The 25,342-nt window shown below is 36.2% G+C and overlaps 2 protein-coding genes across 2 annotated transcripts in view; one reads left to right on the forward strand and one right to left on the reverse strand.

Annotated features, from left to right (window-relative positions):
* The window catches only part of LOC109209567 (RRP12-like protein), a 31,789-nt gene extending 16,030 nt beyond the window's left edge, over nt 1-15,759 (forward strand). The window contains exons 3-19 of the mRNA XM_019372868.1: nt 4,243-4,774; nt 4,933-5,190; nt 6,429-6,520; nt 8,450-8,659; nt 8,735-9,139; nt 10,289-10,467; nt 10,568-10,661; nt 10,741-10,797; nt 11,100-11,234; nt 11,331-11,402; nt 13,091-13,204; nt 13,298-13,459; nt 13,557-13,685; nt 13,859-13,960; nt 14,051-14,130; nt 14,475-14,621; nt 14,773-15,759. Coding sequence (XP_019228413.1) covers nt 4,243-4,774; nt 4,933-5,190; nt 6,429-6,520; nt 8,450-8,659; nt 8,735-9,139; nt 10,289-10,467; nt 10,568-10,661; nt 10,741-10,797; nt 11,100-11,234; nt 11,331-11,402; nt 13,091-13,204; nt 13,298-13,459; nt 13,557-13,685; nt 13,859-13,960; nt 14,051-14,130; nt 14,475-14,621; nt 14,773-15,355 — 3,351 coding nt within the window. The 3' untranslated portion in view covers nt 15,356-15,759. The remainder of the gene's footprint in view (nt 1-4,242; nt 4,775-4,932; nt 5,191-6,428; nt 6,521-8,449; nt 8,660-8,734; nt 9,140-10,288; nt 10,468-10,567; nt 10,662-10,740; nt 10,798-11,099; nt 11,235-11,330; nt 11,403-13,090; nt 13,205-13,297; nt 13,460-13,556; nt 13,686-13,858; nt 13,961-14,050; nt 14,131-14,474; nt 14,622-14,772) is intronic.
* A 311-nt stretch (nt 15,760-16,070) lies between these two features.
* On the reverse strand, nt 16,071-25,225 carry LOC109209568 (3-oxoacyl-[acyl-carrier-protein] synthase II, chloroplastic). The gene is made up of 13 exons (XM_019372869.1): nt 25,024-25,225; nt 24,747-24,950; nt 24,362-24,472; nt 24,180-24,275; nt 23,971-24,016; nt 23,775-23,854; nt 23,015-23,083; nt 22,795-22,879; nt 19,910-20,064; nt 19,733-19,813; nt 17,197-17,256; nt 16,584-16,740; nt 16,071-16,492 (listed from the first exon to the last, which is right to left on the reverse strand). Exons 1-12 carry the CDS (start codon nt 25,219-25,221, stop codon nt 16,624-16,626), a joined length of 1,302 nt encoding a protein of 433 aa, XP_019228414.1. The 5' UTR covers nt 25,222-25,225; the 3' UTR covers nt 16,071-16,492; nt 16,584-16,623.
* Between the last annotated feature and the right edge of the window lie 117 nt (nt 25,226-25,342).

The following is a 25,342-nucleotide window of genomic DNA, read 5'->3' on the forward strand; positions in this document are numbered from 1 at the left end:
CTTTTTGTGGGTATTGGACATTATGGAGTGGTAATGTATTGCCAATACAGAGGATTAATTTTTATGAAATTAATTTTATTAAACGTTCCTACATATTTATAATAAGAATTTAATAAATAGAATTTTATTAATTTTAAAATCTTAAATATTAAACATTAGCGTAGAAGATATTGTAGTCCAACAAATAGGTTATTGCAGTTATGTCCTTTTCCTATGAGTTCTTTCATTTAATATTTTATGGTTATTTTGGTCTATTTGTACTATTATTTTGATAATAATATAGGCTCTTCTTTTTCTAAATAAATTTGGACAATATAATATATTATCAAATTAAATTAGTAATAGGACATTATATAGAAATTTTTAAGAAGTATATCCTAAAAGTAANTATTTATATTCTTAAATATTTTCTTAGTTGTTGTTTAATAATTGGATATTTTTCAATATTACAAGAAAAATTGATTTAAAAATTATCATTTGAGTAGGAAAGTAGTTCAAATATAATATAAAAATATATTATCGTGGGGGTATTTTTATTTCTTCTCAATTTTAACTTTTTATGCAGTCCATTTAATATTACCTTTTTGTGGGTATTGGACATTATGGAGTGGTAATGTATTGCCAATACAGAGGATTAATTTTTATGAAATTAATTTTATTAAACGTTCCTACATATTTATAATAAGAATTTAATAAATAGAATTTTATTAATTTTAAAATCTTAAATATTAAACATTAGCGTAGAAGATATTGTAGTCCAACAAATAGGTTATTGCAGTTATGTCCTTTTCCTATGAGTTCTTTCATTTAATATTTTATGGTTATTTTGGTCTATTTGTACTATTATTTTGATAATAATATAGGCTCTTCTTTTTCTAAATAAATTTGGACAATATAATATATTATCAAATTAAATTAGTAATAGGACATTATAATACATTTTCAAATTTAATTAGTAATAGAAATTTTTAAGAAGTATATCCTAAAAGTAATAGGATTACATAACTAAAAATACGTATCTATCCCGAATGTAATTTATCTATCTATATCTATCTATCTAATATCTATATCTTTCGATGGATAATCCTATGTTGGATAAAATTGTCAAAGTTAAAACTTTACCATATTAGGACTTTAAAATTAATTGCAATTATAATTCTAGAATGAAACCGTTTTGCTAATGGCCTCAATTATTTTTTGTGCGTAAATTTTGAACAATGGCAAAATGTTGTAGCCTATCACTAATTAAGTTAGAAATAACTTAATATTAAGGACTTTGAAGTGAAGTATGAATATATTACCACTTTAAACTTGAAATTTTAATCGTTTTATGATAAATGGATTTTTTAAAATACTATTTGAAAGTTCCTTTTTTTTAATAAACGACATGTAAGTCCCACAATTGTTTGAAGCTTGCTATACACGCTCCTTTTAGATTTTTTTGTACTTAAATTATTAAACAAAACATAAAAGATGATGAGATGTATGTACAACGTGTAGTATTATATGGCTATGCCCGAAAGTAATTATACTAAGAGCATTCCTAAAGGTAATCATGTAGGATTCATAATGTGTAGTATTATGTCCTAAAACTAATAGGATTATAAGACTAATATCTAGAATTCCGGCTATATCCTTTTTTATGAGTTATTATGCTTAATATTCTAAGGTTATTTTTGTAATCCGACATCGTATTCATGCTTTTATAATAATATAGATATATATATATTCAAGAAAAAAGAAACAAATTCATTCACAATGTTCCCCTCAACAACTAATGCCTTATTTGCTTATTATATTCGTTGTTTAGTACAACTCGATTCTAGATAGAACTCGTGGGCAATGAGGCTCATGCCTTAGTGCTTGCCTACACTGAAGTGGGGCTTAAGCCACGCGAAGCGCTAAGGGCTCAACTGCGCCTTATATGAGCCTTTGACAACACCAGTCTTAAGAAATGAAAATCAATCTTTTATAATAGGCGAAAATACACTATTTACATTGTCGGTGCATATAAGTTAAATTCATGCCGGAAAGGTGACTTGAGATAATCTTATGGGGAACAGTATTTTCATGACATGGGAAGGGGCTACTTAAGGAATGGGTTTTCATGGTTTATTCTCTTGAATGTCGATCTTGATATTATTCACTTCAATCCAGGTTTCTTGTTAGAGCAAAGGTTGAGCCAGGTTCTTGTATCCTGCGTTAGCACCATAGTAAAAGAAGGTTTTTGAAGAACAAGATAGCTTTATCAACTAAGTAATAGACTGTGCTTTCACAAGCTTAGAAGTTTCCTATGTAGTGATATGATAAGTAGGATGCATGTTTACAGGATCTACAGTTTGATAACTTTTTTGATTTCAACAGTCATGGTGGTACCCAAGTTATAATGATTGTGTCATAAAAGATGTGTATATGAGCAGAATGATATTTTTGTGAGTTGATAGTTAAGGTAATGTTATGTTTATTTCAAAAGGTTATTGGCGTACAGCCATGCCCGGCAATTCTGATCCTTTTTTAGATTCCATAATATTGCTCTGGCAATGGACGCACTGACGCACCATATTCAAGGGGAGGTGCCATGGTCTATGTTATTTGCTGATGATATAGTTCTGATTGATGAGACGCGAGGAGGTGTTGACGAGAGGCTAGAGGTTTGGAGACAGACCCTTGAATCAAAAGGTTTCAAGTTGAGCAGGACTAACACTGAATACTTGGAGTGCAAGTTCAACGATGTTACGGAGGAAGTGGACAGCGATGTGAGGCTTGATTCACAAGTCATCTCCAAGAAAGGAAGTTTTAAGTATCTTGGGTCGATTATCCAGGGGAACACGGAGATCGACGAGGATGTCACACACCGTATAGGGGCAGATTGGATGAAATGGAGGTTAGCATATGGCGTTTTGTGTGACAAGAAGGTGCCCTCGGGACTTAAAGGCAGGTTCTACAGGGCGGTGGTTAGACCGGCCATGTTGTATGGGTTAGAATGTTGGCCAGTTAAGATTGCCCATATCCAGAAGATGAAAGTAGCAGAAATGAGGATGTTGAGATGGATGTGCGGGCACACGAGGTTGGATAAGATTAGGAATGAAGATATTCGAGCAAGGTTGGGTGTGACTCCCATGGAAGACAAAATGCGGGAAGTGAGGCTTAGATGGTTCGGGCACGTGCAGAGGAGAAACCTAGATGCCCTGGTTAGGAGGTGCGAGTGATTGGCTCTGACGAGTATGAGGAGAGGTAGAGGGTGGCCTAAGAAGTATTGGGGAGAGGTGATCAGGCAGGACATGACGCAACTTGAGCTCACCGAGGACGTGGCCCTTGATAGGAAGGTATGGAGGGAGAGCATTAGGGTTGAAGGTTAGTAGGTAGTTGAGCGTTTTTCTACACTGTTCTGTGTGTAAGTCGAGTCGGTCAGTGTCGTGTTTTAGTATGCCAGAGGTTCGTGTTGTGCTCGTACTATTTTCTAGGACCTTGTCACTGCATTGATTATTGATATTGCTTTTCCAAGTATATTTTCTGACTCGTGGCTCGCTGGTACTATCTTTCTGGTGATGTTGTTACTATTCTATTGTCGCATTTCATCTTCTTGTGCCGAGGGTCTATTCTGAAACAGCCTCCCTACCCCCAGGACAGGGGTAAGGTCTGCGTACAGACTACCCTCCCCAGACCCTACTTGTGGGATTATACTGGGTTGTTGTTTTGTTGTTTAGATTCCATAATAGTTACTACAAGGAGAAGTTACTCTTTTAGATTTGAGATTATTTTGTTATCAAGTTGCGTGACAAACAGAGGCGGATGTAGTGAACAACTAACAGGTTCAACTGAACCCGTAACTTTTGATGTAGAGTAAAAATTTATATGTAAAAATTCATTAAAATTGCAAAAATAGTGAATATGAACCCATAACTTTAAAAATATAATGGGTTCAATGCTAAAAACCTTAAAAGTTGAACCCATAGGATTTAAATTCTAGATCCGCCTCTGAAAACAAAGAATGAGAAAATACTACAATTAAAGCAGTTGAATGAAAAATTTATAAGATACATGGATCTCAATTCCCCATGAAAGCAGAATTTAGAGAACAGGGAAACTATAGTATAAAAATTTGATATCTGTTTACTTGTAATGTTACAGATAGTATTCTAACTATTCTTTGCATTTACATAATGCTTCAACTCAAAAGTTAGGAAGGTCAAGTATACTGACATTGAATTTTCTTCTTGTTTGGATTGATCGATGGAGCAGGTGAGAAAGATGTCGCATAGTTGCATTCTTGATGTCTTGCAAAACTTTCAGGCATCACCTATGCTTGCTCCTCTATTGGCACCTGCAAGTGAAGCCATCACAAATCTCTTCGAGAGGTCCCTTCTACTTGCAGGAGGAACAACTGGAAATGCTTCTGAAAGACCCAAAGGAGCACAACAAGTCTTACACGTGCTGGATGCTCTGAAACTTTGTCTTCCTTATATGTCTTCAAAGTATTCGAATAGTACTTTGAAGTACTTCAAGTCTCTACTGGAGTTGCATCAGCCTCTTGTTAATAGGCGCATTACAGATGGTTTGAGTGCTCTTTGTATCCATCCGACAGCAGAAGTATCCGCAGAAGTGCTTCTGGACCTCTTGGGTTCATTAGCTACTTCAGTTTCTGTGAATGAGTCATCTGCTGATACTCTGACATTCATAGCTCGCTTGCTTGGCATTGGGATGAAAAGAGTATATTCGATTAACAGGCAATTATGCGTGGTTAAGCTCCCTATGGTGTTCAGCTCTCTTAGTGGTGGGTCCTTTTCCTATTTCCTTACCTTGCATGGATTACAATAAGAATCAATCTGTTTCATGCCGCAAAAAGAAGGCTTTCAACTGCACCTATAAATTCTGTTCTGATTTTGATAGTTATTGTTTGACCATTACTTTTTGTTATTTATGGTCTCTCAGATGTTCTGGGTTCTGAGCACGAGGAAGCAATAAGGGCTGCACTGGAGGCACTCAAGAGCTTAATACATGAATGCATTGATGAAAACTTGATCAAACAGGGTGTGGATGACATAATTAGTTCTAATACTGATATGAGGAAATCTGGACCAACTATCATTGAAAAAATCTGTGCCACAATTGAGAGCTTAATTACCTATCACTATGCAGCAGTCTGGGACATGTCATTTCAAGTAGTGGTTGCCATGTTTGACAAGCTAGGTGATTGCACTGCTTATTATCTTTTCTATAAAAAAAATTTAGCCATCTTAAGTTGTAAATCTCTATATTTAATTTCTAGTTGTTGAATGATCTAAAATATTCTGTCTACACAGTATCTGACACTTATTCAAATCAATTTCCATGGAATTGGACTTCCTAAAATGAAGTTCAATTTGATAAAATTGAGTACTTTATTATTGCTTCTTGCTTTCCTAATATTTTACTACTGATTAGTGGTGCAGCCAGGAGTTGTAAGGGGATTTAAAAATAATGCCATATCTAGAACTTCTCTTATGTTAAGTCGATTCAACAATTTATATATATACAAAGAAATTGTATTTACCCTACTTGCACGGTATAATTTAATTGAACCTCATTTCTTAATTTTAGCTGCATCACTACTACTACTGACTATGTAACTTGTAAAGTTGCTGCCATGTGACCAGGAGGTCACGGGTTCGAGCCGTGGAAGCAGCCTCTTGCAGAAATGTAGGATAAGGCTGCATACAATAGACCCTTGCGGTCTGGCCCTTCCCCGGACCCCGTGCATAGCGGAAGCTTAGTGCACCGAGCTGTTCTTTTTTTTACTGCTACTACTGACTATGCCAATAGTAAGTGATGAACATTGTCAGCTGCTTCTGACCTAATCCACCCCCCTTCCCACCTAATCCACCCCCTTCCCAAATATGGGTGTGTGTCTGCACACATATGTATAGCCTGTTTGGCCAAGCTTTTTTTTGGCCAAAAGTGCTTTTTTTTTTGCCAAAAGCACTTTTGGCCAAAAATTGAGGTGTTTGGCCAAGCTTTTGGAAGGAAAAAAAGTGCTTTTGAGAAGAAGCAGAAGCAGTTTTGGAGAAGTAGAAAAAAGTAGCTTCTCTCCAAAAGCACTTTTCTGAGAAGCACTTTTGAGAAAAATACACTTGAAGCAGTTTTCAGAAGCTTGGCCAAACACTAATTACTGCTCAAAAGTGCTTTTCAAATTAATTAGCCAAACACAAACTACTTCTCACCAAAAGCACTTTTTTAGAAAGTACTTTTGAGAAAAGCACTTCTCAAAATAAGCTGATTTTAGAAGCTTGGCCAAACGGGCTAGTACTCTTTATCTTGAATATTGTATCCCAATCACTGGATGCAATTGGTGATACAGGGAGCTAGATATGCTTTTTTGTGTTGCTTTCTTTCTATATATCAACCAAGGAATGTCAAGTGAAGTGGTTCTCTTTGTTGATTTCTTTTAGGTCACTATTCTTCTCACCTTCTGAAGGGAACACTTCAGAGTTTGGCTGATATGCAAAAGTTGCCAGATGAAGACTTCACTTACCGTAGACAGGTGAGCCTTGCTTTTGGGGCCTGCTTAATCATGGAAATGCCTTTTGTCATCAACTTGTTTGGTACTGAGGCGTCATAGTTATTGTATTTATTTTTTCCGCCCCTAGTTATTCTGGTGCTGCCGCTATTTTGCGATTTGACCTTTTCGACAACAGTTTCAGTTGCTTTTTTTATTTGATCTCTGTGTGACAATTTGAATTGATGATCAAATTTGACTTCTCTATTATTAGATGGTCTAATGTTTCGATTTTCAAAGCCTCAATTTTTTAGAAATTAATATGATGCAGGAATGCAGCTGCTCCTAAGACATTGAGTCTAATGGAGATCTCACAATTTTAAGCCTGATGTTTTATGATCCTAATACTTCGAAATTTGCAAATGAACAAATACAATTATGTATCTGGAAACTAGGACCGAAAAGGAAAAATTACAAACTAAATAGTCATGGCATATGCTATCAATCAAAGAAGAAAAAGGAAATAGTCATGGCAGATGCAGTATAAACAAACAAAAATGATTAGATTGGCTAAAAACTAATAAAAGATTGTCTGATTGGTAAAAATAAGGTAATGTTTTTTCATTGGAGAATAGGCTAACATTTTACATGCATCTAAATTTATTTGATTAAATAGTTTAAGAAATCAAATTTATCACAATGGTGAGAGGGCATTGCAGGTTTTCTGAATAGATTTGTTTGGACAAAGGAAAGGAAGCGAACTAAAATTTAAGTATTTGGATTTCTATCCAGATCAACCTGATTCGCTATATGAGGAAATAATAGAACTTGATAAGTAGTTTTGAGCAGATATAGGTGAAGTTTGTGTGGAAATTCCTGAAAGCATTAGATGTAGAGACAATGGAGTCCTTCTGGCTTGAAGACATCTTGGATTGATGCTGTAATAGAAAAGTTTTGGCCAAGACCCTCTGACAGAAAAGAGAAACAGGACTGATTGGTACCAACTTGAGAAATGACAGAGAAAAATATAGGATAGAGACATTTGAGGAAAAAAGATAAAGAGGAATTGAGACCAGACAAGAAGAACGGATCAGCGAACTCCTTCGGCTGATGATTGTCTTTTTGTTTTCTCGGGATCCAAGGAAGATTGCGAACCCCTATCAGTGTCTGCTGCTCCTGGCATAGTCTTTGGAGTTTATGTTATGCGATTAATTTATTTACAAGTGTGAGATATACTTTAAAAACCCATAAAAATGTACAGATATAATCAATGAATGTGTGTTGATCACTTATTATAATGGTTCTTGACTTTTGGATGGTGCATTTAGTGGGGTTGTCCGACCTTTTTGTCTTTCGTCAACACCATCAATTTCCAAATGAGGTCAGGTCAACTTCTTGATCTGTCCATATCATCACTAATTCCGTCTATGTGATTCAGTGCAATGAATTTGTATTCATCTGTTTGACACAAATTATAAGTGTCATAGTAAGGTTGACTTAACTAACATGCTAACATTTTCGTTGGTGATCACTTTATTACTGAAAGTAATGCTGTTTTCTGAAACATTAATAGTTATTGTCTTCTCCGATGAGGCTATGTTTACCTTGTGCGGAGTATGCGTGATATTTTGCCCAAGCACGGTTTTGCTTTGTGTGGATCTTCTTTCTCGCCTGAAATTGGATCCAGTGAGGAACGAAAACCATGATAATATGTAAGCCCGGGACCTGCTTGGCTAGTTTGTCAAATTACTCCGCTTCCCCAAAATATAATTGGCAGAGACTGATAAGGGTCCCTAACCGTTATCAGTGGAAGTATAGGTTGCATCTTAGCTGGGGACCTTTTCCCTTGTTGAGTTGCTTTTTTCTTTAGTTCCTTAATGTTCTTTTGGGATATGATTTGTGAGCATATGTCTAGCTATAGCATTTTCTTATCCGATAGAATACACTGCTGATTTAAGGATTTGTTGGTAACAGCTGCACGAATGTGTTGGATCAGCTGTTGGTGCAATGGGACCTGAATCTTTTCTAACTCTTCTTCCTCTTAAATTGGACGCGCAAGATTTATCGGAGTCCAACATCTGGCTTTTCCCAATTCTAAAGCAAAACATCGTTGGTGCGCATTTAAGTTTCTTTACCAACTCAATTTTGTCGATGGTTGGAGCTATGAAGCAGAGGTCTGCAATGGTATGTTTATGCTAAATGACACCTCTTGTGCCCCTCTTTTATTTACACTGAGCTCATTATTATGCTTTGTGGCAGCTCGAGAGCAAGGGAAAGATTTATTCTGCGAGAACCGTTGATGGAATTGTGTATTCATTGTGGTCGTTGTTACCCTCATTTTGCAATTACCCTGTGGACACTGCTGAAAGCTTTAAGGATTTGGAGAAAGTTTTGAGCAAAGCTTTACGGGAAGAGCCTGATGTTTGTGGGATAATATGCTCCAGTTTGCAGATCCTCATTCAGCAGAACGATAGCATTTCAAAAGGAAAAGTGGATTTGTCTGATACTGAAATGAGCGTTCCCAAAAAACGAGCCATTGCGCGTTATAACCAGCAAGTTGCACGTGATAACTTGAATGCATTGAGTCTTTCGGCTCCTAAACTGCTGTCTGTTCTCTCCGGAGTCTTTCGAAAATCCTCTAAGGATACTGGTGGATCTTTGCAGGTAATGTAAAAAAGGGTATTATTACCCCATGGGGATGGTAATGTGCCAATGTAGATACTCAGATGGATGAATTTCTTTTGTTAGTGTTTTAACTGATATATGAATCTTTGGATCACAGTCACAACTGCATTAGAGAAATAGTGAAACACTACAATGGAAAAAGAAAAAGAAAAAAAAAGAAGAAAAAACTGCATTCTATATCTGCAAATTCTCTCAGTAGCATGTAAGAAACCAAAGAGGCTGCTGGAAACATATCCTCCAACAGTTTTTTCTGTGTCCTTGTAGCCATTTCGACCACTTTGCTCATATGTGTTTAGTGCTATCCAAGGCATTATACTTAATACAAAAGAAAAAAGACCACATCTTTTCTTTACTACTCCAAAGATGTTATCAAGCAATGGGATCCAAAAGGCCACATCTTTCAGTCAAACAAGACTCAACACATGAATGGATCCTTTCCCCTATTGACTGAATCGTTTATATTCAGGTTGAAGTTTTTAATTAAACAAACCTTTGTTGATTAATTATTAACATTATTTTATACCTAATCTATAAGGTTTTTTCCTTGCAAAAAGTATTTTAATCTGCGTTTTAGACTGAGGATTGGTTGGTTTGATAAATTTGCTCCAAACCAGCCATTGTTATTGTTATGGAGGTAGTAGATTTTGTTGATTTAAAAGGTCTCTATGTAAGGTTCTCCTTATCCTTGTTGCTTGTGTAATTCAGTAATTTTTAAAAAATTGTGTTTTTAGTTATCCGTCAGATTTAAAATGCTGTCACTTGGTAGTCTTGTCACATTTTTCATTAGAGGTGATGTATGTTATAGTATTTCAATTTCTTTTAAGCTGTTGACAAGGTCTGTTATTGGCAAACCAAAGCTTGTATGTTATTCATATTTTGTGATACAGTGTACACTTGCATTTTCTTTCTGTGGTTCAGTATGCCTGAATTTTTTACTTGGTCAAAATAATTACCGCACAAATTTTTTAGCCCATCTATGATACATGTACTTATACAGACCATAATTTGGTGTATTGGCTGTTTTTCCCGAAGTCGTCAGACCTGAAAGCATTACTTATCTTTTGTAAGAAAATGATTGGAAAATATCTTGTTAGCTCACTTTTCGAACAATATGCGTATTACATACAGAGCACAATCCGTGAATTGGCCCCTATTGCTGACAAGGAGGAAGTAAGAAAGTTCTTTATGAAGACCATGCGTGAGCTTTTGAAGGTGACTCAAGAGTCTGGGAAGGCAGAGAAGGCCAGAAGTTCCAATTCAATGCAGATTGATGACTCATCCAGTGAAAGTTCTTTGTTGCTAAAGAGGTAGGATGATCAAAATCACATTTGTTTCATTCCTTCTGCTGTCAAAGTCCTTTTTCCTTTGTGTTAACTGAATCAATATCTCTTGCTTCTTATCATTTAGGGCACAGTTATTTGATCTGGCGGTTTCGCTCTTGCCTGGTTTAGATGCTGAGCATATTAATGCACTGTTTGGTGCAATAGAGCCTGCTTTAATGGTTGGTGTCAGTTATGTGTTTGCTTCTGCACCTTTCAGTTTTTTGATGTAGAAGATTTAATAACTAGTGTAAGGCACAGGATGATGAAGGCTTGATCCAGAAGAAGGCATATAAAGTTCTTTCCATCATGCTTCGGGTAAGTGTTATCACCAAATAGCATGTAAAGGCATTGTTGTTGTTTCTTCTCAGTATTCTTCTAACGTATGTAGGACTGGATGGCGATGTCCAAAAAATTTAAAACAATTTGTATAAATAACTTGTTAGTTGAGTAAGTGAAATATCATTGGCATGGTTGAAAAGATTCAGATTAAAAGTGGTACAAGTTCTGAAGAAAGTAATCTGAGCTTTACTGTTAAAGCACCTCTCTTTATGATTTCTCGTTTATATTTTTGGCACATTTGTTTTGTGGCTAATAAGTTTTGCATCTTCTTTGGACAGGAATCAGATGAATTTATTTCAAGAAGTACCGAAAAGTTGCTTAATTTGATGATTGAAGCACTACCTGCAAATCATTTTTCAGCCAAACGTTACAGACTTGACTGCCTATACTCTTTAATTGTCCATGTTACAAAGGTGACACATATCCTCTTGTGGATAAAACAGTGACGCCTCAGATTTGTGCAGATTCATAGCATTGCATAGTTTTTTACACTTCATTGCATTCTACAGGATGACCCAGAACAGAGGAGGCGGGACAGTATTACTTCTTTTATGACTGAAATTTTGCTTGCACTCAAAGAGGTTTGTCTATTATTCATCTGCTATAGAGCTGACTAGTATAAATTACCAGCTATGTTGATTTATAAGTAGCTCATTACAAAAATTGGCCAATTGATAAAATATTACTAATATTAGCCAAATTAGCCAATTAGCTATTTGTAGCAAAAAAATTTCAAATTTTTGCTTTGTTTTGAGTGAGTGTTATTAGAATAGATTGGGCACAACTTAAGGAGCTTGAATCTCAATTTTTGGGATGATTTGCTGAAGTTTTGAGGTGGTTTGAATTGAAAATTCGAAGTAAAAACTGAACATGGAAAAAATGATGTGTATCATTTGTGTATCACATATGTATCATATTTGTATCAGTTGTGTATCACGTGTATATCCATGTATACCTGTGTGTGAGATACATGCGTGATACATGTTTGATACATGTGTCGCAGAAGACTTTTTTGAACTCGATTTAATTAAGAATTTTGATACAAAACTAGTCCAAATCACCTCCAATCTTCCTCAAATTTTGTATATTGACTTATCTATATATTTTCAATGGATTTCAACTATACCCATTGAAAAAGTTCCTGTTTTGTTTAGATTTTTGGAATATTGTATAGATTTTTATATTTCATCACCTTATTTGCTACCCCGTCCATGAAATTTCCTTTCCGTCTTGTATCTAATGTTGCTAATCACGCTTAAAAATATAGAAGGTGATTTTTGCATGTGATTCTTTGATAGAAAGAACCCTATTATTTGGGTTTTCAATTTTTGTTGGCTAGTTTTGGTAAGTCTATGACTAATGACTAGAGGTTGGTAAGTTGAGATTTATATGGGACATTTGTGTAAGTTTCCCCTTTTTTTTCCAAAGGAATTTATTTTGCTGTAAATGTGCCCATTTATCCTCAATGATTTTTCTCCCATAGTTGGCATAGAGGGATGAATCTATAGGAAATATATGCTCTATTAATATCTCTTGTCTTTTTGCTATTCTAACATCAAGTTTGAGCCTTTTGCTAATTGCAGTGGCTACAAGTTGCTAGCTATTATCAAGGTTTTCATAATAATTTTTTTTTCCCCAAGGCTTGAAGTATGTCCTCTAACTTTTAGAAGTCTCTAGCCTATTCATGCTATAAGTTAAGTAGTCTTTGCATGTGAAACGGCATTCTGAAGTACAGTGGGCTAAGCATTAAATTTTGTAGGTCCCGGATGGAAAACGATTGTACAAACTACACTCAGTATCCACATTTTTGTTCTCTCCTCTTTAATTCCATCAGTTTACAGTTAATCTTGTTCCTTCTGCTGATACTCGACTCCAAAATTCGTGGACTTTTATCATTTTCTTGAGCTCTGCATTTTCCAACTGTCATCATTCTTCTCCTTATTTTTGTTATTAGTTCATGTGGTTTGTGTCCTTGAATTACCACAAAATCCCGGGTAAAAGATTGTTTTGTTACTTATAGCCTCGATTAATGGTCTTTGATTTCTCTTTAGGATTGGGTAACTTAGCAAAAGGGTCAAGTTAGTGCTTAAAACAGTTACTATCTTCTTCATGATCATTTTGCTATGAGAGCTTTTAGAATTTTGTGGTAACTTAATAACTTTCTCACCGTTAACTAGTCTTGGCTGCTAGGTGGAAGAACGGTTTATAAATGTAAAACATTTTTAGTTATTTAATTCCTGTACTGAGATTTTCGAGGATTCCATGTAAGGCTAACAAGAAAACAAGGAACCGAGCGTACGAGCTTCTTGTCCAGATTGGCCATGCTTGTGGGGATGAAGAAAGAGGTGGCAGAAAGGAGAACCTGCATCAGTTTTTTACTATGGTACGATAAGTAATAATTTGATGAATTTACGTAATGGAGTGAGCTCTTTCTGTTTGACATAGGCACTTTTGTCCTTGGCATTTTCACTTGCAGGTTGCTGGGGGTATTGCTGGAGATACACCTCATATGATCAGTGCAGCAGTTAAAGGCGTAGCTCGCCTGGCTTATGAATTCACCGACCTTGTTTCTGCTGCGTACAGTGTCCTTCCATCAACATTTCTTCTCCTTAAGAGAGAGAACAAAGAAATAATTAAGGTCTGTTCTAGTCTGCATTAAGACTACATTGTGAAAAACCAGTGTTCACCTGCCATATTCTGAAGTTTTTCTCACCTGAAACTTGTCTTAAATGCAGGCTAATTTAGGGCTATTGAAGGTACTGGTCACAAAGTCGCCGGCTGAGGGACTACAAGCACATTTAAGGAGCATGGTAGAGGCCCTTCTTGGTTGGGAAAATAATACCAAGAAGCATTTCAAAGCGAAGGTTTTGTTTTTCTCCTAGATCCTAAACTACTGTGTTTTCATTTGGTTTTGGTTCCTGTATGCAATTAGTTCATCTTCCATGGTCTTATATAATTTTGGTTTTTGAAATCTCTTTTCTGTTATAAAGATGGCTTGTTGATTGAAAGTTGGTTGCGTGCATGTTATCTTTCATAGGTTAAGCTGCTTATTGAAATGCTTATCAAGAAGTGTGGTCTGGATGCTGTAAAACAGGTGATGCCTGAAGATCACATGAAACTCCTTACTAATATAAGAAAGGTTTGTTATGAACTGGAATTAAACCTGTGAAAATGCTCGTGGGATATTAAATGTTCAGATGAGTTATTTATTCTTCTGATGAAAAAGCAGATCAAGGAGCGAAGTGATAGGAAACTCGCGTCGAATTCTGAGGAAAGCAGATCTCATATGTCAAAAGCAACAACATCAAGGTTGTTCTCCTTCCTCTATATACCTGCATACTGAAGTTGAGAATAATACACAGAAGAATATTTGATGCTTGACACATGGGAAGCAACTAAGATATATTGGAGTATTTTATTTACCTCTGTTGATTTGGACAAGTTTATTTATCAGCAAAAAAAAAATATTTGCCTTTCTTTTTGGCGGTTACCAATATTCAATATTCAGATTTATCCCAAGGTGGACTATGGCTCTTTGGATCACTAATCTTTTTTGTCCTGCATGGATAAGAAGCTCTTATTTTCAGTGCCTTGGTAACTTTTCAAGCATTAGTTTAAATACCTATGGTATTAACATTTGTGTCCTGTTACAGGCTAAGCAGATGGAATCATACAAAAATCTTTTCTGAGTACGATGATGGATCTGAGAATAGTGATGCAGAATATATGGACGCAAAAACTACTACTGGTCGTAGGAGCAAGGCTACATTAGTATCAGACTCCAAAGCATCTTTATTACGGTCAGTGGGAATGTTTTAATATGTAATGGTTACTATTTATCGTCCTGAGGATGTTTTACAGTCGGTGGAAGCTAGTGTAATTTTTAGTGATGCTTTCTAGTTTAGACTATATTTCACATGTAAGATGAGTGTTTGTATGCCATATTTCCAGGTCCAAGAAAACACGGAAAGCAGCCAGGAGTTTGCAGGAAGATCTGTATGATCAATTAGACGACGAGCCACTTGACTTGCTTGACCAGAAGAAGACCAGGTCAGCTCTTAGAGGATCTGGCAATCTCAAGCGGAAGTCTGAGTCAGAAGATGAAGCAGAAATAGACTCTGAAGGCCGTTTGATTATTCAAGAGGGAGATAAGAAGCAAAAACGAGTCAAGCCACCTACTAATGATTTTGATGCAAGGAGCGAAACAGGAAGTCGCTTTTCTGAGAGCTCAAGGAAAACTCAGAAACGGAGGAAAACGTCTGATTCAGGATGGGCCTACACTGGAACAGAGTATGCAAGCAAGAAGGCAGGTGGTGATGTCAAGAGGAAAGACAAACTTGAGCCATATGCCTACTGGCCCCTTGACCGCAAGATGATGAGCCGTAGGCCTGAACATCAGGCAGCAGCACGAAAAGGAATGGCAAGCATTGTGAAGCTAACAAAGAATCTTGAAGGCAAGAGTGCATCATCCATACTGTCCGCAAAGAGAGTCAAGACTAAAAAGAAAGCCAGCTCCAAAAAGACGTTGAGGTGAAGTTTGCTTTCTGGATGCTAGGTCAAAATGGAGAGCTCCGCCCAGAGGCTCATTAGATTTTGGCAATCCGGCACCCCGTGTTCTTTTTTTAGTGACCTTTTTATTTTATTGGTCCATGTATATCGCGTGTTGAAGTGGTATGGTTGTTGGGATAGGAATGTCGAGGAAAAGGAGGTAGGAAGGAAATCGAGTATACGTAGTTGCCATAGGGAAATTATCGTATGTGTCAAATGCTAGCTATTTAAGTTGGTTCTTTGTTATATTCTTTCAAATTGCAATATGTTGGTGCATGAAAGAATGTGAGTCACAAGTGATTTGTTAAATTTTTCGAGATTGTTGTTGCAACCCAGAGAGATTTCCTTTTAGCACGTGGTTTTGATAGTAGAAAAGTTCAGCTGCCTCAAGTTTCTATCCAACCAATTGTTGCAACGCAACGTACTCAATTCAGCAAATAGGCTCGTTCTTTTATTAGGGCCCCTTCTGATCCGCGAATTTACAGTTTAATTGGTACACGAAGTATAGTCTTAACATAATATTTTTCCAGTCTGGTTAACATATGCTCGTGTGCGAACTATTTCATGATATTACGCCATCCAAATTAGATCAAAATATGTATTAATCAAGTTAAATATCTGTGATCCACTAATCTGAGCTAAAGACGCATACACCTTCATTGAATATAAATGTAATCATCCCGTTTCTCTCCTTCGGAAAGTTATTAAGAGTTTGTCCACTCAAATTAATAAATGTCAAGTGCAGTAAATCTTGGAAAGGCAAAACTAAAAGCTGTTATAGACTATATGGCATTCTCCGATTATACAAGGAAACTAGTTCACTAGGTATTAAGGGCCATATGCAACCACCTAAAGGTCATACGCCAACTCAGTTTCCATAAATCATTTGGCTGTTATGTGCAAGGATATTTAAGAAAAAAGATTTCAGTTTAGCAAAGAGATAAGGAGATTGTCACACTATGGAGAAGAAGTTGATCCTTTGCCCATTCTGCACTTCAGGTTCTTCTGTCTCCAACAATCATCTAAAAAGGAATTCTCTACATCGACCACCGCCATTTGAGACACAGGTCTCTTCTAAAAGTGTCCATAGTGACTCTGGAATTAACGATCCTTCCCCATATTCCTGAAACAAATGAAACATATGTTCTTCAAAATACACGCCTTTTTTTAAGTTTTCTCACTTCCTCAATACAGACAAGCATGAATCGACATACCTTTTGTATCTGTCAGATGCACCAACATTGCCCGAGAGATCTACTTGTAAGGAGCAAATAAGATTGATGAGTTGTGGCCACCAAATCCAAATGAATTAGATAATGCCACCTTAATATCCAGTCGTTCCTTTTTGGGACCCACAAGTTTAGTTGTATCCTGTTTCATAGATATACATATCATCAGCTGCGGTGATTACCAGGTCAACTAAGGGTGAAAAGGTGCAATAGGGAACCACGGGAGAGAGGACATATCATATGCTTTGTATTCATATCACATAAAGAAATCTGTCTTGCTTGCAATATGAGAGATTAGTCGACTAATGCAGATAATGTGAATCAAACCAATAGACATGGCCATTGTAACTCATGAGTTTTTTCATTTCTATACGACACTCCTCCGGAAACCAGCTTTTAGTGATACAGCAACGAATTCAGAAAAGCTGTGAATTTCATCTTAAATCTAGCTAGTCAAGCCATGAAGGGTGACCAACTCTGTACTCTTGACACGCAAGTGTTCTTTGCAGTTTTCATCTGATACAATTCTATAGTTATGATGATAAACCATGCTTAATGACAAGAAATCGTTGACAATGCACAGAAGATAAATCCTTACCACGCCTTCATCTGGGTTTTCAAGATTAATATTTGGATGAACCCAACCAGTTCGTATTGCCTGCAAAGTCCCAATTTAACTGTCAGTCTGAAATTCCACCCAGATAATTTTTGCATAGGTTAAACAAAGAAGGGCCACGTTCAAAAATATAACCAAGAGAGTTTTATAGGATGAAATCCACAATAATCAATCACCTTAAGAATAAATTCTGCAACATCTAGTTTCTATCAGATAAATTTATCATCAAGAAATTAGCAAAAACATGAATCCGCATAATGCTAAACTAAATGTCCAGAAAGTGCCCATCTTCATCATCCTCTCCACTGTCTAGCGCATATTACGTTGCATAGCATATGCAAGAACAGAGATGACATTAGTCTAACTACAACTACACTGTGCATCACCTGTCAACTACGAGGAAGTAAATGATCCTTGAGTTATCCCAAAATAGTTAGTCACTTATCCTACAATTCCTTTTTTGAAAAACAACTGTTATAGCTCCATTTGTAGCCAAATTAAAAGAGTATACCCACATAATAACAAAACTCAGACAATTTGGCTCTTTTGCTTAATCAATCAACATGCATTTGAATAATTTCAGGTTATGAAGTTATTCTACTTCCAATTATTTAGAGCTCCCAACTTCAAGCTGGAGTAACTCACAGGCCACAGCAGCGAAAATGATCGCAAAAAGCAACTATTTCTAAATAACAAAATAACCACGATGGAAAGTTCCCCCCTATGCATTGTGTCAAGACTCCCACCCCAATGTTCCTTGTAAATGTCTTCTACAAGTATGGTTTTCTTCTTTCAAATTCTAAATACAATAAACTTTTATGAATATGGTACGTATTGTACAAGTATGCTGTCTTTTTCTTGTGAATATGGTACGTCTTCCTTGTACATAAAACTTTCTATAAACTTTCTCCAGATCTTTTTCCCCTATTATTTGATGATAAAACAGTTAGCTACCAAAAACTTTTAAATTACACCCAAGAGTCTAGTATAGGTTAACCTCTTTACAAATACACACACACACACACAGAAAGACCTCGGAAGTGTCATTATTGTCATGTCTTTTTCCCTAGTCTAAACATCAGAGAAGACCTAACCCAGGCCTAATGGAGTAATTTTGGTACATAAAAATTTGTCATAGTCATTGATTGCAAAATACCTGTATTACATTATCATTTATAACATCTGTAGCAACATTTTCAGATAACAAATTAATGTAGCATGTACGATCTAACTTCGAGGCAAGGATTCATGGGTAACTTTGACACGTAGTCTTTTGATGGAGGATAATACAAGAAAACCTCCATCCAACATGAAAAGCATCAGAAACTACATAGGACACAATATTCCGGCCTACAATAAACATTACAAGAACTCATTTTACTGCATACCCTCACCTTGACTAAGTTGGTCTATACCACTATTAGCATTAAGGCTCCAAAGATGAATATGCTGAATAAGCGGACCCAGATTCCTCGGCTAGAAACTAATTCTTTGGTAGTTAATGCTTGCATGCCCGTTCCATCATTTATACAGCACCTTTTTAAGAGGATGAACTTTGTACAAAGTGGAGACGGAGGATTTGGATCTCAAACGGTGCAGCTATCAACAAGATATTGCACATATCTTGACATGCTCTTCATTTTTTATATGCAGGTCTAAACCCAAATCCTTACTGCTACTCTTGCCAGGTTTATGCTCAACACTTCAGACTGGTAGATCAGAAGTAAATCATAACCCTTCGGAAATTCTTTAACTTGAAAGAGTAACAATTCTAAAGGATGGCATCGGAGTCAGTTGATTTTTCAATTCCTATGAGTCATTTATGTCTACTTGAGGTTACATTGAGCAGCAGTTCAACATCTTTAACACCAGCAGGTAACATTTATTAATTTTCCTCTCTGTAAAAGGTCAGCCAGTCCCTTTACGTCCCCCTTCTTTAGGTCACACAACGTGTCCTCTATACCAATTGGCATACATTTGCATTTTGCACTCACAAATGACGGTGACAACCATGTATATCTTTTCTTCTTTTACCGTATATGATATCAATGATTGAACTCAAATTCAAAGGAAAGCTATTCATGTTATAAAATTTTAAAAATGTGCAGCTTCCTCAGTAAAACAGTTTTTGCTGTGCTTTCTGTCTTAGCAGCCACAAGTTCTCTCACAAAAAGTAACTAAGGTCTGAAGGAGAACCAAATCATTTGTTGCTTCCCCAATTCGGCAATCCCCCCTAAAGGACTGTGAAAAATAGTATGATATGTGAATTAATAAAGACCTTCTCTAATTCAATTAGATGTTACATAAATAAAATATTGATTTAGTCTATTCAACAGTCTGACACCTAAATAATGTAACAAGTCACCTAACAGGTTACACACACCGCTATACCACAATTTTCAGCCACCAAATATAACATTATGCAAGAAAACAGTTGGATGAGATGTTACACAAAAAAACTAGAAAGCAACTGAATTGCAGCTGCAGCACACTTTGAGGGATTATGAGATAACAGCACCTGAATAGTTGCCACAGCTTCAACAGCACCAGCAGCTCCAAGCAGGTGACCAATCATAGATTTTGTGGAGTTAACTCGCAACTGAAAGCATGGAGCAGCGACTGATAAACAGCTGAAATGAAAACCTGAGAGGAATGGTGTGGGCACAGTATTTCAATAAGAGAACTGTAATCTAACCTCTGGATTCTGGCCAAAGCAATGGAGAAGAGCTTGATGCTCCTTAATATCTCCTGCTAATGTGGATGTAGCATGCGCATTAATGTAGTTTACATCTTCCTTGGATACCCCTGACTGAGCTAATGCCTTCTCTATGCATAGGATGACTCCAGTTCCTGCTAGTTTGGGGGGATAAGAGAGTTCAAAGCTATCCTTTTCTCTATTGTATATCTCAGTAAACATGAGATCGTGCATTCTTAGTACGTTAAGCTATCTTCCGTTCTATGTAAGCTACAATTTATGCAAGCCAATCTATCTGGTCCAGAAGAATCTTTCAGGTACAATTATCAGAAAATCATAGAACTTGAGGAACTAGATTTGATGAGTATAACTGCATCTCCAACTTAGTCAAAACACAAAAGGAGCACAGAAGTAGTGCATCATTTAACTCACTAAGAACCAGGAAGAAGCAGTTTATTTCGAGAGCCGTTAACATGAGAAAAGGAATGACTTCAAGCATGACAAAATAGGTGGACAACAAGGAGGAGTCCTTCAGGAGCTTCATGTTACTGATGCATCCCATGAAACTTATAAAATGCCAATAAGAGAGTTAATGCCTTTGTGGAACAAAATCTTGGTGACTAAGAAAAACATGCAAGTTATTAGTTATTACAAAAGAAAAGAAATATTTTTTTGCAAAAGAAGCCAACATAAAATAAAAGGATCAAATCCAGTATGGTTAGGGTGGTACATTTATGAGATGGATGGATAGACACATTCAAGAATACATATTGCTACAGTTGTTAGAAAAGGCAAGGCGCCAGAAGTTTAAAGCCATAAATACAGAAGAGGTTTAGGAGATGTATTACCACAACTATTTTAAGCCAAACGACTTTCTCACCAATTTTTGGACCCCTCCAGAGTATAAGCTGTTAGAGTGATGGAATCATATTCTGGAGGCCTATATGTCACAGCTAGTTGTTGGAGGGATAAATTACACTTAAGACTCTTTGATTTCATCATGCACAAAGTAAATCTTACATTTGCACATGTCATCCTCAACAAAAAGCAAGGCAATCGTAGACAGCCCAGAAAAATAATGGGAAAAGGTGTAAGACATGTCCCTCTAGAAATCAAGAAATTTGAACGTTCAAATTTTTTTCTGATGTTTGCAGCCAAAAGCTTACCTTTTTATTAACCAACGAAAAGACTACCCATATATCCAAAGGTGATCAAAAAATGGTTATATATATATATATATATATATATATATAGAGAGAGAGAGAGAGAGAGAGAGAGAGATCAAACTTGATTTAAAGCATTTTCTCTACTAAATTGTTAAATATTCCCAAATATTTGTAGATTTTAAATATTTGAATCTCGATTGATGTGTGTCCGAATTTAAAGCTGAAGTTTTATTGTGGCCAGATTTGAAGCTCCATTGAAGGAGCTTTGAAGCTCGAATTTCAACTCAGATTCGAAAGATGTTACTCTATAAATGTGTCACCTCGTTGGAATGTGAGAAAATTGTAGAATAGAAGTCCACCATTGAAAGCCATTCAAAGTTCCGCTCTAGGATTTTTTGGGTTTGTTAGTTGTTTGGATTGGGTGTTACTCCGATTGATTGAAAATATTTCAAGGAGTTTAAAATTTAAATTTGAAGTGGTTTGGAGTAGATTTGAGCAAGATTTGAGTTAAATTTCATGAAAAACGCAAGAAAGAAGACGAAGTTAGTTTTTGTATAATGATGTATAATATTGTATTATAATGTATATGGGTATATAAATACATCTTATACACTATTGTACACTTTTATACACCTTTATACAAGAGTCTGTAGACGAACTTCTTCCACGATTTTCAGTTATAATTCTTGTTCAAACCCAGTTCAAGTCTCCATTAAATGACTTCAAATTTTATATACAACTTCTTTATACCATTTCTAACAAGTCTAAATGACACTCCCTTTAAATTTCTCACCAAATCAAATTCGAAATTTAAACCCACTTATTTAAGTTTGTTCAACAATATGGATCAGTCCAATCTTCGTTAAATGACTTCAAATTTTGTATACAACCTTCTTATAATATTTCTAACAAGTCTAAACAACATTAAATCAAAATTTCTCATAAAACCATATTCGAAATTTAAATCCACTTATTTAAGCATGTTCAACAATGGTGGATTATCATAAAAATCTAATTTTCACCACCCAAATAGATTTGGTTATTGAACAAATGTTTGAGTCACAATTGCTTATTCAAAAATTAGATTTAAAGCTTGAGCATTTAAAAAAATGAATAGTAATTTCGAGAACCTATATGGAGTTGGATGTGGAATCTTAACCTATTATTTTTAGGCAACGGCTTTGCAAAGTAATATATGTGTGTGAGTTGTATTTATGTGTAATTCCCTCAAAAATATACTTACGGGTCTGTTCGGAAAGCCACCAGGTAATTGAAATTGGTGTAACTACTAGGGTTGTAATTACACAGCCTACTTGTTTGTTTGCCAAAAAATCACTTATTTTGGGCCGAAGGGAGTACCATTTTGTCCCGAGAGCTCCCCACCTTCTTCTTTGTGACATCATAAAATAGGCTGAAATTTGAAATATTTACATTGACACTGAAACAAAACTTAAGAGACAATGAAGACATTCCTATCAAACAAAGATTAATAGTTACGTTCCCATACCTAGCTTGGAAAACAAATACAAGAAAATTCCTCTTCCTCAAAATTCTCAAGAAAGTAATCAAATTTCCCACACTCAATCCACCTAATAAGCCTTAGCAAGAATTAAAAGACATGAACATTAATGTTTGTCTTTGAGACAGCATGACTTCNATATATATATATATATATATATATATATATAGAGAGAGAGAGAGAGAGAGAGAGAGAGTTACCTTCAGGATGAGGCTCTGTCATGTGATAAGCATCACAAGTAAAACTTCCACCTAGAAATTCAGCATAGATAGTTGCACCTCTTTGCTGTTCATGAAATTAAAAAAGGAAACTTAAAAGAATTATGTTGCCAGGGATTGGCTTTTTATCTTCCATATTTTGTTTAAGGATCAACAAGTGGGTTAGAAGGAAAGCATTTATAGACTTTGAAGCATAAATCACCTTGGCATGCTCAAGTTCTTCCAGAAGCAGGACTCCGGCTCCTTCACCCATAACAAATCCATCACGATTCTGTCCAGGATTAAGATAAAAAATAAGAAGCAATTCTCACCAATTACACACTCTGAGACACACACACACAGAGGATGATAGGGTTGAAATTTTGTAGTGCTATTGCTTCATCTTACAAGTCATTTAAATACAGCAGCGTACGAGCTAGAACATGGAAATAAATATATAATGGAGTATAATTTTTATTGATTTGATTGGAAGAATGCTCCTATAAGATGGATACAAAAAGTAGAGAATCCCGCAAAAAGGCATGATGGTAAAGAGCATCCAACTGTGAATAGTGACTGGAATATCATATTTGCTCCAAACGAATACCAGAAATATAATTATTCCACTAACATAAAAACAGGAGTTTCCAATTCCTACAAATTTTTCTCACATGCCTCTCCTTCCACTGAGTCCACATGAGTCCAAACCAAAGGGGATACATGGTCATAAATTCTGAAGAAAATATGACATACGTCAAGTTCAATCTCAGGGAATGGAAGCTGCAATTTGGATAGGCAACTCAGTCAACCAAAGAAAAATACAAAGCTGGAAATTTCTAATTTCCTATTAGATCACAAACCCAAGAACTGCAATAGGAATAGCGTAAGTGCTCCAGAATCGCCACTACTTGCCACATAAAAATTTAAGTTTACAACTAGAGGGCAAGCAGAGGAACAAGAGCAAAAGATTTGCAAGACATTACACTATCCCAAGGCCGAGAAGCTCTTGCAGGGTCACCATTTCTCTGTGAAAGTGCTCTGCATGCAACAAATCCTCCCAATCCTGCAAAAGAAAACAAAAATAACATCAAAAGCTATTTAAAACTATAACTATTACAAGGTAATCAACAACCTCAACTTGATAAACAAACTTCAAGTAAGAAAGAACATATAATATACCAATTGGTATAATTGCTGCATCTGATCCACCGCACAGCATCAAGTCCTGCAAATTATCAGTGTGTAAAAACAAGAGAACTAAGCTACTAAGCATGTTAATCCTTGGGACACATCTGTCAATGCATAGGGAACTCTATGAACAACAGTAAGATGATACTGAATCCTCTGCTTCCGAAAGCTTTCTATGACTTTAAAGGCACGAAACTTACAGCTTCACCTCTAATGATGTGGTTAGCAGCATTCAATATGCAGAAGTTGCTTGTAGCACATGCTGTTGAAATTGAATAATTTGGACCCATCCATCCCTGCAATCGAGTTTGTAAACAAATGCACAAAGCTGGGATTTTTTAAATCATAAATCACAGATAGTAACTGAATCTTAATGGCTAACCAGGTCCATGGCAAGCATGGCAGAACCCATGTTTGTAGTTGCAAATGGAACACAAAAAGGATTCATCTTCCTATACGAAACCCTCAAAGCCTCTATTGCATCATTAAAAACCTGCACAAACAAAGCAAGTCAGTTAGAGAGTAGTCACTTACTTTGATTCTAGCAAAGACTCTAGAGCCTACATACTGGTTAGGAGGAGATTGCAGTACATGGGCAATCATGTACAGGTTGTTGATTCCGTATATGAGATGTTAGCAACCAAATAGAGCTGATCCCAGAAGCATATAAACAAAAAATGAAAATGGAAAAGAATTTTTTTGACACATTTAACCAGTGAAATTTTCATCACAATTACGATTAAAGGAAAAAAGAAGAAGTTGATCACCTTCATTCCACCCAAAGCAGAGCCAATTAAAACTCCACATCTTCTTTTATCCAATTCATCCATAATGTCTTCAGTAATTCCACCATCTGACAGTGCTTTCTTACCAGCCGTTAGCATGTAAAGCATGAACCTGTCCATTCTTTTAGAAAGTTTGGGTGCAACCCAGCCATCAGTCGAGAAAGACTTGATCTCTCCAGCAATTCTCTGTGAATTTGGACCTCATTAACAACATTTAAATAACTAAAGTTGGATAAACAGGCCCAAGAAGAAGACATACTGTTGGATACTGTGAACAGTCAAAAGCTTCGATCTCACTTATGCCACTGACACCTTGAAGCAGATTTTCATAAAATTCATGAGGATCATGACCAAGCGGTGTTTCAACACCCATCCCTGTCACAACAACTCGCCTTTCCTTGGTCGGAGGTTTCTTCTTTAGTGCAACTTCCATGGCCGGTTGGGCAGCAATTGCCATTACCTCCCCTAATACAAGGAGCGGCCAAGCACGTCAAAATCAATGTAGGAAAGTTGATAGCTTAAAGGGAAACCATATTAGAAAATGATGTTGAAGATCTCTATAGTTCTGTGTGATCACT

The sequence above is a fragment of the Nicotiana attenuata genome, unplaced genomic scaffold, assembly GCF_001879085.1.
Source record: "Nicotiana attenuata strain UT unplaced genomic scaffold, NIATTr2, whole genome shotgun sequence".
Classification (NCBI taxonomy): Eukaryota; Viridiplantae; Streptophyta; class Magnoliopsida; order Solanales; family Solanaceae; genus Nicotiana; species Nicotiana attenuata.

Excerpts from the sequence above, each read along its gene's own strand:
- LOC109209568 (XM_019372869.1), bottom strand. The coding sequence starts at position 25,221 with ATGGCAATTGCTGCCCAACCGGCCATGGAAGTTGCACTAAAGAAGAAA. Across the intron at positions 24,017-24,179 it reads ACATCATTAGAGGTGAAGCT|GACTTGATGCTGTGCGGTGG; the intron begins GTAAGTTTCGTG and ends GATAATTTGCAG. Across the intron at positions 22,880-23,014 it reads AAGAACTTGAGCATGCCAAG|CAAAGAGGTGCAACTATCTA; the intron begins GTGATTTATGCT and ends TTTCATGAACAG.